This window comes from Bos indicus, chromosome 1 (genome assembly GCF_029378745.1).
Source record: "Bos indicus isolate NIAB-ARS_2022 breed Sahiwal x Tharparkar chromosome 1, NIAB-ARS_B.indTharparkar_mat_pri_1.0, whole genome shotgun sequence".
In the NCBI taxonomy this organism is placed as follows: Eukaryota; Metazoa; Chordata; class Mammalia; order Artiodactyla; family Bovidae; genus Bos; species Bos indicus.
In genome coordinates this window covers 107948931-107962620 of record NC_091760.1, presented here as the reverse complement: position 1 = coordinate 107962620, position 13690 = coordinate 107948931, and the positions used below count along the sequence as shown (strand labels likewise).

Genomic DNA, 13690 nt, shown 5'->3' with positions numbered 1-13690 from the left:
AAAGATGAAAGCACCAAATAATCTACAGGTGACTCTTTAACAAGGGGTTAGGGGTGTCGACCCTCAGTACAGTAGAGAATCTGCCTGTAACTTAAAGTCAGCCATGCCTGTGTGTGGTTCACAGATTCAACCAGTCATGGATGTACTATAGTATTTACTATTGAAAAAAGTCTTCTTTCAAACCCATGTTGTTCAAGAGTCAGCTGTAGTTCCATCCTGATGACAACCATTTAGTACCATGAGGGTGATTTCCTAGACTAGTGATCATAATGGGCTCTGAAGAACTGAAATTAACTCACAGACTTGGAGTCAGGAATGATGGGTTGCATTTCAGCTCTTATTAATTCAAATGCTCTTGTGCTGTGGCCTGTTTTATTTTATTTTTGTCTAATATTACAGTTCTAAGAGACCTAGAAGTTAGATTGCCTCTGGTTGTGATGTATCTGCCTGCTTATCGGCATGTTTTATTTTCCTGAAATTTTAGGCACAGAAAAATGAGAGGGAATCTATCCGACAGAAGTTGGCCCTGGGAAGCTTCTTTGATGATGGCCCAGGAATTTATACCAGCTGTAGCAAAAGCGGGAAGCCAAGCCTTTCCTCCCGGTGAGTGTTGTTTTGAGTTGACTTTTTTCATATATACCTAATGGATTTTGTCATCTGACTGTATGTTTAATGAGATATCCTTTAAATCCTTGAGTATTTTTCCCCCATAATACTACCACCTTTATTTGTGTGCTAGACAGATCCCTCCCCACCTGTTTGTTAGGTTGGTCTTTTGGGTTTTAGTTTTGGGGATTTGGGGCCCATTTGCCCAGCCATTGGGGTCAGACTTCTATATTTCATTTTTAGACACAATACTGATTTCACTTTGTGATGGGGAAATAAAGCTACACTCTTAAGCAAGCCAAACGATATTTGGAACATTGTGGCAGACCACCAGATTTGCCATTAAGCAATCCCAAAACATCCAGACTCACCCCTCTGATACATTTGATAACAATGAATACTGGTAACTGAGAAATACAATTCCCACTTTGATCATTGAATATTTACTGCAAGCTTAACCTGTCTTTTTTTTTTAATCTTGATTTCAGGGTATCATTGATTATTTGCATAGCTTCTAATTCCAATGAAAATATGTTAAAATTATAATTCTACCTAGAAAATAGGACTGTAGACCAGAGCTTCTCAAACTTTAATGTGCAAGTTGTGTCACTTGGGGATTTTGTTAAAATGCTGATTCTGATTCAGTAGGTCTGGGGGTTGCTTAAGATTCTGTATTTCTTACAAGCTCCCAGCTGATGTTCCTCTGCCAGTCCATAGGTCACACTTTGTTTGAGGGGGTATAGACAGTTTGCAAAATTAACTGTTACGAGTACAGGTATTCCAGGTGGTGAAAGCACGTAGAACACTGTTTTTGAAAGATGGTAGTAACTGAAGATGCATCAGCATTCTCTTGATCCCTCTTCAGATATCTGTTTCTTGTCAAAATATCTGTCTCTTCCTTTGGACTCTCTTAAGAGCAAATATCGCCTGTATAAATACTAGATATACTTACCATGATAAACCAAGTATGGGAGACAAATAATAGCATTCATGCATTTGTTCAACCAGTGAACTGGTTTCCACTCTTTGCTTTGTATGAGGTCCAGTATTAGACACTTTGGTATCTATTTTATCTGGCTTTCAGTAAGCCTCATACTTCTGTCTGATCCTTACAGATTTACCTAAATCAGCACAAATCAGAAAGCACACATATGTGCATATAAGGAGTTACTGCCAGTGGGTTAGAGCCTGGAGTCAGGAGCTGAGACCTGGCCACGCAGTGTTCAGGCATGTCCTCCTCGGTGGGCGTGGGGCCAGCACAGGCTCAGAGGATTCCCTCCATCTCTTCATATGTCATTTCAGAGCTGGAAGCCTTTGCCTTTGCTGTTGAAGCACCTCTTTCTCCTCCCAGTGGGAAGTGGCAGGAGGACTCTGGCCTAGGAACCTGGACACCTGAGGGTTCATCCTAGTCAGCTTAACTCTGAGACTTGAACAATGTACTTAGTTTTACCATACCTCAGTTTCCTCAATTGTGTAAAATGAGGAGAGTAGACCCATAGATAGTCTTCTAGATCTCTGTTACTACTCTCTCCCCAAAGCCCCAAAAACTTTTCTTTTAGAAATCCCATCTCTTTGCTTGGCCATGTCATATCCATCTGGTCCAAATGGGAAGTCTGGGTTTCAGAATCAAAGTATGTGTGTGTGTGTGTGTGTGTGTGTGTGTGTGTGTGTTACATGGCTTTAAAAGTAAAGTAGAATTAACTACAGAGTGTATAATAACAACACAAAAGTAACAGTCCTTGGTCCTATCCCTCTCTATCCTATCTCACTCTCCAGAAATAATAGTGTTTAACTCCTTAGCTATTGCTGCTGGTGTTTATGTCTTTGAATAAAATGCTGATCTTCTTAGCTTTTCTTTTAAACCATCTTTTCACCACCAAATAACAGAAAGCGTGGGTTTAACTCTCTGTTACAGCCCTCCCACAGACATATCTATATATCCCCTCATCCTCCCCGTGTAATTATTTCAGAATTTGGGGTAAAATAATTGTTTGATTTTACATTATTAAGATCATATATTATTCACCTTGAACCATGTAGTAAGCTATGATTACTTGAGAAATTTTATTGTTTATTCTGAAATTTTAATTGCCCCATTTTTCCCTTTGCCAGTCCATAGTTGGAGTTCTCTATTACATTCCACTGTGTGAATGTATCCCAATTCATAGAGCCACTCTTCTGATGAAAGGCATTGGTTTGTTTCAAAGGTTGTTCCAAAGGTTTTGCTCTTGTAAATAGTGCTGCTTCTAAACATCCTTGTACATGTCTTCTGCTGTCCGTGTGCAAGTTTCTCTTGGTGCATTCCTAGGAGTAGAATTCCTAGGAAAATACATGAATGTTCCTACTTAGAAAATAATGCCAAAACTGTTCTCCAAAACAATTGCACAAGTTACACTCCTACCAGCAATAGCTCAAAGCTCTTATAGATCCATAGCCTTTCTAACACTCAATATTGCCAATTTCTTTTATATTTTTTAACTGCATATGTATTAAATGGTATTTCATTGTGCTTATTAACTCTCTTTGTTTCCCTTTATGTGGTATATCTATTTGGACCTTATTCAAATTTCTGTTGGATTCTTTATTCTGTTTTCATTGTACATAATATTGGAATGAGCTGTTTCTCACCTGTATAACCCTCTGGGCCTGGTGCCTACTTTGTATGTTTGATTTAACTGCTTCCGTTTTTTAAGTGATTTTAAGATTGTACCTACTTTTTATTTCTTAAGTCAGTTCTGGTAAGTTGTATTTTTTAAGAAGTTATCCATTTTGTTTATGTTTTCAAATTTTTTCACATCATACTTTCTCATTTCACTAAAGGTATTAATTTTAGTTAAATTGTTCAAAATGTTTTCTTCTGATTTCTGTAGGCCTTCTGAGTTTATTTTTTGTTTGTTTGTTTTCATTTCTGTTAATAATTAGGTATAAAACTCTAAGAACTGTTAGCTCCAAGTCCTAACACTACCCTCTGGTTAGGGCCTGTTAGCCATATACTGATTCCTCAGAGAGACATGCCTTGATCACCCAGTTGAAAAGTCAACACCCAGCCTCTTACCCTGATTCGTTTTTCTTTGGGACCCTTATCGTTACCTGACATTGTATTAAATATACTTTTAACTTGTTCTTTGTCTTTCTCTAGTACTAAAATATTCACCTCAAGAGAGCAGATCTTTGTTTTGTTCACCGTCATAACTATTAGATAGCGTCTAATAGTCAGTCACTGAATAGTTAATTAATGAATGATGAACTTCACTTTGGGCTTCCCAGGTGGCGCTAGTGGTAAAGAACCTGCCTGCCAGTGCAGGAGATGAAAGAGACACCGGTTCCATCCCTGAGTCAGGAAGATCCCCTGGAGAAGGAAATGGCAACCCACACGAGTATTCTCACCCTGGAGAATCCCATAGGAGCCTGGCGGGCTACAGTCCACAGGGTCGCAAAGAGATGGACACAACTGAAGTGACCTAGCACGCACACACAAATTCAGTTTAGAATGGTCAGGTGAAAACACAACTATTTTGTTAGGATGAATCCCATTTAAAGTATCTAAATCTCTTTTCTCTTGGACTATAAGTTACCCAGAGACAACCTCTCCAACTTTGTCCTGAGGAATTTTAAGCCTGGCTGCTAGTGTAAGACTCGAGCAGGCTAATGGTTGACGATTCATCATGTACTTAATTCCCATGATTTCAATAAGGCCTTTCATTGCCACCTCAGCTGTGCCTGAGGGAGCCCCAGCCTGGAACTCCTCTCATTCAGCCTCTCTAGGTAGTACGCTTTCTCATTCTGCCAGACCATAGGTAGACAGGGCAAGTTAGAAGGTCTAGATTTTTCTTTCAATTGCTTAATCAATCTACCTCCACATACAGTCTACCCCACTCTCCCAGCTTCAGATGTACCTGAGCATTTCCAGGATCCTGCAGTGAAAATGCACGTGCTTCTTCCACCAGCCTCCCCTGCAGGCATCTAGCAAATTGAAATAAAGTCAGATGCCGCTCATCCATCTGTGTTTTGTTTTTTTCCTAACTCTCTTGTGTGCCATTATCTCCTTTTCCATTTTCTTCGTCCCTGTAGGTTTATACCTTCTTCCTTCCTTTCATATTATTTTAGTAGGATTTCAGAAGCAAGAGTAAATAAATACCTGTGTTCCATATGCCATTTGTAACTGGATGTCTCATAAAGATTTTCATTATTTTTTGAAGATTTTTTTTTTAATCTGGACCATTTTTAAAGGTTTTATTTAATTTGTTACAATATTGTTTCTGTTTTGTGTTTTGGTTTTTTGGCCATGAGGCGTGTGGGATCTCCCTGACCAGGAATCTAACTTGCCCCCTGACCCATTGGAAGGCGACGTCTTAACCTACAGGACTGCCAGGGAAGTCCCAAAAGGTTTTCACTATTTTTAATAGAAGAAATATCTTTGCAGATAAAATCATGTGCCGAAACCATGTATGTAAAACAAAGCTGACCTCTGGTTCAGGAGGACTGAAGGAGAGGGGTTGGGAGAACCCTGCCCAGAATATGCCTCCCCCACCACTTCCGTTTAGTGCCCCTCCATTCCACCCTCACTGCCCCTCACCACCCCTCCCCTGTAAACCCTCAGAGCCCACCTGACACTATTATAGCAGAGCATCATTTGAGAATCAGTGAGTCATCCACGCCCTTTGGAGACACAGCTCTCTAAACACATATGTACTTCACAGGAGCTCAGAACAAGCTACCCTTGTTGACTCGCCATAAGGAAGATTATTTATATCCTGTTCTTTCAGATGTTTTCATCCTCGGATGAGATCATCCTCTCCGAGAACACGATGACTTTTTGGATGATGGTTAATAATGATACTTAATGTTTCTAAGAAATATCACTTTATCCCTGTAAATTTTAAGTCTGCAAAGACTGACTGCCATTCCCTTTGTTCAGTAATAATGTAGGAGAAAAGCCTGAGGAGATGTTCAGTTGCAATTGTGTAACCCATATTCTTCATCCCTATTAGAATTAATGTTCTAATGTATTACAGTGCCTGAAGTTGTTCATTAAGCTGGAAATACCTTACCTCTTCCTTACAGAAGTACTTAAGGGATGTTAGAACTCTGAGGTCTCGATGTGGCACTCCAAAATGCGCCTAAGCACACGTGCTGAAGTAGTTAAATAATCAAAACCAGGTAAATATTAGATGAATTTACTACTTTAAGGAGCTCAGTACTCAATTTTAAATGAGACTGAGGACTTAAAACTAATTGACCAAGCAACGGGTTTTGAAGTGCTAAGCTTTCTTTTAAGGCAGGGCTTACCTGGTTAAGTAGGATCCTTTCACAAAATAATAGAGTTCTATTTATGCATTTTAAAGGGTGTGTGATTACCTGTAAAAATTAACTTCATACACGTTATGTGAGAAATTGTGAAGTGGCATGAAGGTCCCTTGGGAAGACGTGCTTATTAAGCTGCTACTGCAAATGTAAGTTCTTCTCAGTTGGCCTTTGGGTTTCAGCCCCACTGAATTTTTCTAATTGGTGCTATCTCCTAAAGCACTTTTTAAAAGAATGACAAGTTATTAAATGTAAGCTAGACTTACTATAATCCCATAAAGACATTTCATGCCCAGTACTGCAGCAAAAGAATTTTTGATATTGCTTCATAACTCAAGTAATTAAATTTGACTTATACTGAAATGTGGCAAGTACAGGAAGTGCCATATTTTTCTTCCAAATTTGCTAATCCACACATAATCAGCCTTTTCAAATGGAGATCGTATGACCTTTGTCGGTTTTTTCTATTTAAAAATGCTTCAGCTAAAAGCTTAAAAGGAAATGAGGAAAATGAATTACCTATTTTTGAAATAAGCTTTCTAAGAAATTACTCATGTTCTCAAAAAATATTCATTTTCTCTTATGACTAGTATAATACTTTGCTATAAAATTTTTCTCATTGACCAAATTAATTTTGAATCAGCATTATATTTTGGATTCTTAGTTTACATAGCTTAATGTTATTAATATCAAAGGAATGGAAACTGGCTTGGCTGCTATGAAAATATAAGACAAAGTGGTCATTAGTAATAGACATCTAGGAAATCTTTCATCTTTCAAACAGGACAACCTGTTTGAACATTTTAGAGAAAGCTATTTCTGCCTTTTCCATTCTCCTTTTCTCAGAGTAAACACAAAATAAACCTGACCCCCACTCTTCTTCTTCCCTTACCCTAGATTTTATTTGTTGTTGTTTAGTAGTTAAGCCATCTCCAGCTCACGGGCTATAGTCCACCAGACTCCTCTGTCCATAGAATTTCTCAGGCAAAAATATTAGAGTGGATTGCCATTTCCTTCTCCAGGGGATCTTCCCAATCTGTGGGGATCCAATCCAAGGCTCCTGTATTGGCAGGTGGATTCTTTACCACTGAGCCAACAGGGAAGCCGAGATTTTATTTACATGCATATAAATATAAATGCAATTTAATGCAGTCTATTTCATAAAATATGCAATGGGATGTTGTAACCTAGAAAAGGTTATATACCCCTCTCTCCATGCAGCGTGAAGATTATGAAAAACTGAAGTTCCCCAGAGAGTTTTTTAGATGCTGGTTTGAATAATGATTACTGTTTGCTTGTCTCAGCCATTCCAACATCCCCAAATCAAAATGCATTTCTTTCTTGTTCTTACAGGTTTATTGGTGAATGACTGAGACAAGACCAATAAAATTAACCCACCACCTCCTTTTGTGTTTGGGCTGGGTGGAGGGGAGGGGGAGTAGGGAGGCACTATATAGCCCAGAGAGTTGTATTAGTAGGACAGATAACAGTGACCTAGAGCACCTTTCAGAGAAGGCAATGGCAGCCCACTCCAGTACTCTTGCCTGGAAAATCCCATGGACGGAGGAGCCTGGAAGGCTGCAGTCCATGGGGTCGCTGAGGGTTGGACATGACTGAGCGACTTCACTTTCACTTTTCACTTTCATGCATTGGAGAAGGAAATGGCAACCCACTCCAGTGTTCTTGCCTGGAGAATCCCAGGGACGGGGGAGCCTGGTGGGCTTCCATCTATGGGGTCGCACAGAGTCAGACATGACTGAAGTGACTTAGCAGCAGCATCGGCAGAGCACCTTTAAAGAAACTGGATTCATAGGAGCTTTGAATGTGAGGAATTGAGAATCTGAATGTATAATACGCCATGGAATCACAGGTCAAAGCAGCATCATTTTGCCAGTAAAGTAAATCATCCTTTGGTCTCTGACAGTAATAATGTTTGCATAAATTCCTAGAAATAAGCACAGTGGTCATATATACCCAGCGTGGGTGAGAACAGGTTGTCCTGTTTTAATGCAGTGAAATTTGCTTTCCATAAGTAATAGGTACATACTCCAGCAACCTATTTAAAACGTGTGACATATCTTTTAAACTTCATATTAATCTCACACAAGCGCACTATTAATTTGCATAGAATATCCTTCATATGAGTAATTCCAAGGTACATGCCATTGCAAATGATAGTTTACAAATTCTTTTTTTTAATATACTATTTGAAAAGTCATCGGGTACTCTGCAGAAAACTCTTACTATTTTTTATGCCCTCCTCCAAGAATTACCTCCAGTATTCTAAAATATTACACAATTTTAAAAGTAAAGGAAAATTTGAAGAGGATCTTTTGAGGACTAACACTATTAAAATGGCAAAACAAATTTAATTATGTAAGCAATTCTTCTCTTTTACAAACCTGAAAGGACAGCAAATTGATATTTGTGAAATTTTCTTTGTCTAATAAATAGCCTCACTTTACGGTAATGCCAATGACCCCAGTTTAATTAGGTGCAATTAATTTTGTGCAAGTGAAATTTGACATCTTGCTAGAGGCATAACTAGCTGTACTCTGTCTTATGAATTTTATTATTATCACCAGTGAGAATTCAATTGTCAGAGCTACTGCAGAAGGGTGGGAGATGGGGAGAAAAAGGCCACAGGGCTGGCATTTTATATTTAAAAATGGTTCCAGTGGACAGCCAAATGTTTAATTAAAAGAACTTGTAGAAATGATTTTTCATTGGCACATCATCTTTGACAAGTTATCATGACTTTATTATTGCCGTTTGCACTCCCTACAGACAGTGGTCCCTCCCGTGTGCCTGGACACACACAGCTTATATGAGGACCGGATTCTTTGAGACTTTACGTCAGCACTCGCTGCTACGAGAAAAAAGCCTCACTGACTGCAAGTGAGCTCTGTCATCTGGAGGTTTAACACAATCCTTTTGTTTGATTTTGTTATCAAATTTTTTGTGCCCCTCAGATCATTCTCATTCAGATTGTTGTTGTTGTTATTCAGTTGCTAAGTCATGTCTGACCCTTTGCGACCTCTTGGTCTACAGAAAGCCAGGCTCCTCTGTCTTTCACTATCTGCTGGAGTTTGCTCAGATTCATGTCCATTGAGTCGGTGATGCCATCCAACCATTTCATCCTCTGCTGCCCCCTTCTCCTTTTGCCTTCAATCTTTCCCAGCATCAGTCTTTTCCAGGGAGTCGGCTCTTCACATCAGGTAGCCAAGATATTGGAGCTTCAGCTTCAGCAACAGTCCTCCCAGTGAATATTTGGGGTTGATTTCCTTTAGGATTGCCTGGTTTGATCTCTCTGCTGTCCAAGGGACTCTCAAGAGTCTTCTGTAGCACCACAGTTCGAAAGCATCAGTTCTTCAGCACTCAGCCTTCTTTATGATCCAACTCTCATATCCTGGACTACTGGAAAAACCATAGCTCAATCAGATTATCACATGCATTAAAAACCCATGCAAGATATTTCAGAAAATCACTGTCAATTAAATGGTGACACATGCCACCTTAACACATAGAATTTTATTTTTTTTGTTAATCAGGGCAGCGGGGGAGCTGTGCCATGTACATGTGGAATCTTAGTTTCCAAGGATCAAACTTGTGTCCCTTGCAGTGGAAGCTCAGAACCCTGACCACTGGATTTTCAGGGAATTCCAGAATTTTTGTTTTATTGAAAAGCTCTTTTGGGTTTATTTGGATATACATTTTTGTTGTATGTGTCTTTTGTGCATACAAAAAAATAAGAAAAAGGGAAATCGGTTAAAGTAGTCCTACACCCTTTTCACATTCACAATTCAATTCTCCTTTAACCAGTTTCCCTTGGAGTTGTCCATCTTTCCCCACAGTGTCACCCCTTGTGCCATCAGGAGGTGCTGCATATCACCTTCCAAGCCACACCCCCATTCTGCATGTTTCCATCAGAAGGCATGGATAGCCAACTTCCAGAGCCTACCTCCTTCTCATCGGTCCTCATATGGTTTGTTGGCTGATGGGGCTACTGCTCAGTAGAACAGTTATGCTGCCAGCTATGTGGGTGACTGAGATCGTGAGACATATCTGGACTTTAAAAGATGGCCAAAGATGAATAACCATGTGTCACAGAATTAGCACAATTCAGTAAATCTACTGCATTCTCCTAATGACTGAATGGAATCAGATGCTGCTGCTGCTGCTGCTGCTGCTAAGTCGCTTCCATCGTATCTGACTCTGTGCAACCCCATAGATGGCAGCCCACCAGGCTCCGCCATCTCTGGGATTCTCCAGGCAAGAACACTGGAGTGGGCTGCCATTTCTTTCTCCAATGCATGAAAGTGAAAAGTGAAAGTGAAGTTGCCCAGTCATGTCTTCACGACCCCATGGAATCAGATGACCACATATTAAATCACGAAACAGAAAGTCTCTGAGATAAAGCTTACTATGGGACCAAGCCTAAATGGTAACCCCAATGTTTTTTAAAACATAAACATAAAAAGTGGTGAAAGCAGCAATTCAGTGTTCAAGAGAGTAAAAGAATTTGTAGTTAAAATCTGCACCACATCCAATGATACCAGTCAAAAACATCCACAAGCACTGAGTCTTCAACTGCCCTATCTTTAACCTAACCTCACAGACCTTAGGGCTTCCCAGGTGGCTCAATGGTAAAGAATTCACCTGCCAAGCAGGAGATGAGGGTTCAATCCCTGGGTCGGGAATATCCCCTGGAGAAGAAATGGCTAACCCACTGCAGTATTCTTGCCTGGGATGACTCATGGACAGAGGAGCCTTTCGGGCTACAGTCCATGGGGTTGCAGATTGTTAGACGTGACTAAGCAGCTAAACTGCAGCAGCAGCACAGGCCTTATCACAGGTCTGGAAGGGGTATGAGCTGAACTATAGCTCCATCAGCTGAAAATCATCAGCGGGTCAGGCAGATACAATTTTAAACTCCACCTGGGCTGAGCAGAATCAATAAGCAGGCTGGCTTTAAAAATACAGTGAGGGACTTCCCTGGCAGTCCTGTGGTTAAGACTCCATGCTTCAACTCCAGGGGATATTCCACTTCAGGAGAAGTGGGTTTGATCCCTGGTCAGCGAACTAAGATCCCACATGCTGTGTGGCAGAGCCAAAAAAAAAATTTTTTTAAGGCAAAGTTCAAAAAAAAAAGAAAAAAATACAAACGGTGAAATGTATATCCATTGCTTTAAGAGGCTGTTATCTGTGCAGATACAAAAAGGAGAAGGAAGTTAAGCCTAGGCTGGGGAGGGATGACAACAGTTGAATCAAAGAGTCCATCCACGGAAATGTCCATTTGCAAGAAAATATGTTTCTCACTGCCGTCAAAGAGGATCTTCCACCGCCCCCACCCCAGCTCCCTGCCAGAAACAAAAGCCAGCCTGACTCATGCATGAGTCATGGTCTCTGCATAGATACCATCTGAGTCACACACACAGTGGTCCTCTTCCAGCTGTCAAATATTTAATCCTACTCACCTTTCTCCAACAAACAAGTGCTAATCAACTCGCCCATTTTCTCTCCTTTTCCTTTTTTAATTCCTGCTAAATGCCCACACATAGCAACTTCAGTTCAGTTCAGTCGCTCAGTCATGTCTGATTCTTTGCGTCCCCATGAACGGCAGCATGCCAGGCCTCCCTGTCCATCACCAACTCCCAGAGTCCACAAACCCATGTCCATCAAGTCAGTGATGCCAGCCAACCATCTCATCCTCTGTCGTCCCTTTCTCCTCCTGCCCTCAATCTTTCCCAGCATCAGGGTCTTTTCAAATGAGTCAGCTCTTCACATCAGGTGGCCAAAGTATTGGAGTTTCAGCTTCAACATCAGTCCTACCAATAAACACCCAGGACTGATCTCCTTTAGGATGGACAGTTGGATCTCTTTGCCGTCCAAGGGATTCTCAAGAGTCTTCTCCAATACCACAGTTCAAAAGCATCAGTTCTTCTGCACTCAGCTTTCTTTGTCCAACTTTCACATCCACACATGACTACTGCAAAAACCATAGCCTTGACTAGATGGACCTTTGTTGACAAAGTAATGTCTCTGCTTTTCGATATGCTGTCTAGGTTGGTCATAACTTTCCTTCCAAGGAGTAAGGGTCTTTTAATTTCATGGCTGCAATCACCATCTGCAGTGATGTTGAAGCCCCCAAAAAATAAAGTCAGCCACTGTTTCCCCATCTGTTTGCCAAGAAGTTATGGGACCGGATGCCATGATCTTAGTTTTCTGAATGTTGAGCTTTAAGTCAACTTTTCCACTCTATCAAGAGGCTCTTTAGTTCTTCTTCGCTTTCTGCCATAAAGGTGGTGTCATCTGCATATCTGAGATTATTGATATTTCTCCTGGAAATCTTGATTCCAGCTTGTGCTTCCTCCAGCCCAGCATTTTTCATGATGTACTCTGCATGATGTAAATAAGCAGGGTGACAATATACAGGCTTGATGTACACCTTTTCCTATTTGGAACCAGTCTGTTGTTCCAGGTCCGGTTCTAACTGTTGCTTCCTAACCTGCATACAAGTTTCTCAAGAGGCAGGTCAGGTGGTCTGGTATTCCCATCTCTTTCAGAATTTTCCACAGTTTATTGTCATCCACACAGTCAAAGGCTTTGGCATAGTCAATAAAGCAGAAATAGATATTTTTCTGGAACTCTCTTACTTTTTCGATGATCCAGCGGATGTTGGCAATTTAGAGGCACTCAAAAGAGAGAAGTTAAAAGTCAGCTGAATTTCTTCCGTCAAAAAATATCTAGGTGTATTTCCTGCCACTTTTTCTGTTCATGTATCTCCACATTTTTGTTTACAGAGTTGGATCATACTATACCTATTGTTTTAGAGTTTGGTTTTTCTTTTTGACTTAACAATACATCAAGATCATTTGCCCATTTCATAACTGTTTTTACCAGCCACAGAATGGCCAATCATGTATTTCACCATAATATACTTATATCTCTTATCATTAGACATTGAAGTTGTTTCTGGTTTTTTGTTTTTTGTTTTGCTTTTATTTTTTCATCTTCTCTTTTATTCTTCCATTCATGAATTTATTCTAGCCTTGTTAAAGTGCCTGGCACCACACTCTCTTATAATAAAATGCCAGCTTTGTGACCTTGTATAATTTAATCTGTGAGCCTTGATTTTCTTATATGTAAAGTGGAGTTCATCATACTTGTTTTATGTGTATCTGAGAATTAGAGATAATATTTATTAAGTGCCTACAACATAGTAGATGCTCAAAAGTGGTAACTTTGTATTTGAGGATGTAGATGACTTAGAAATCATTTGGCTTTAATTAAGATGAAAGTGTACCACATTTGGCACTTAGGAGAGATGACTGTTTTATTCCATCATTATTGCAGTATCAGAAGAGGTCTCATTCTGGTCTTCAATTCATGCAGAAAATATTTCTGGTGAAAATGCATTTTTTAACATTAAGACCCTATAATTCCAAATTTAATTACATGTAAGTGGTCATTAGTGAAGGGACTAGATACTGATGTGGAATTAGAACCAGCAGCTGTCTGAGGAATGCAGGTATTTATGGCTCCCTGAAGAATCAGGCTAGGCTCCAGAGGCTGGCACTTCACCAGAGAAAAGCTGGTGAGTGCTAGTCCACCCCTAGCCTCTTAAGTAGTGAGAAGACTCTGTGGAGTTGGATGCCCACCAGCTCTCATGTGAACACATACAGATGGAGGGTCCAGAACTAACGAGCCTTAGAAAAGAGAGCAGACAAAAGGTCTGCCCGAAACTGGGAGAAGAAAACCCAGAGAGGGCCGTCCACAC

At 40.2% G+C, this 13690-nt stretch overlaps 1 protein-coding gene across 5 annotated transcripts in view; it reads left to right on the top strand.

The window, feature by feature from the left end:
• Positions 1-13690, top strand: part of SCHIP1 (schwannomin interacting protein 1) — a 179151-nt gene that overhangs the window by 144620 nt on the left and 20841 nt on the right. For all 5 annotated transcript variants that reach the window (XM_070792492.1, XM_070792485.1, XM_019960171.2 and 2 more), the window contains one exon: positions 485-603. In XM_070792492.1, the coding sequence (XP_070648593.1) occupies positions 485-603 (119 nt within the window). The remainder of the gene's footprint in view (positions 1-484; positions 604-13690) is intronic.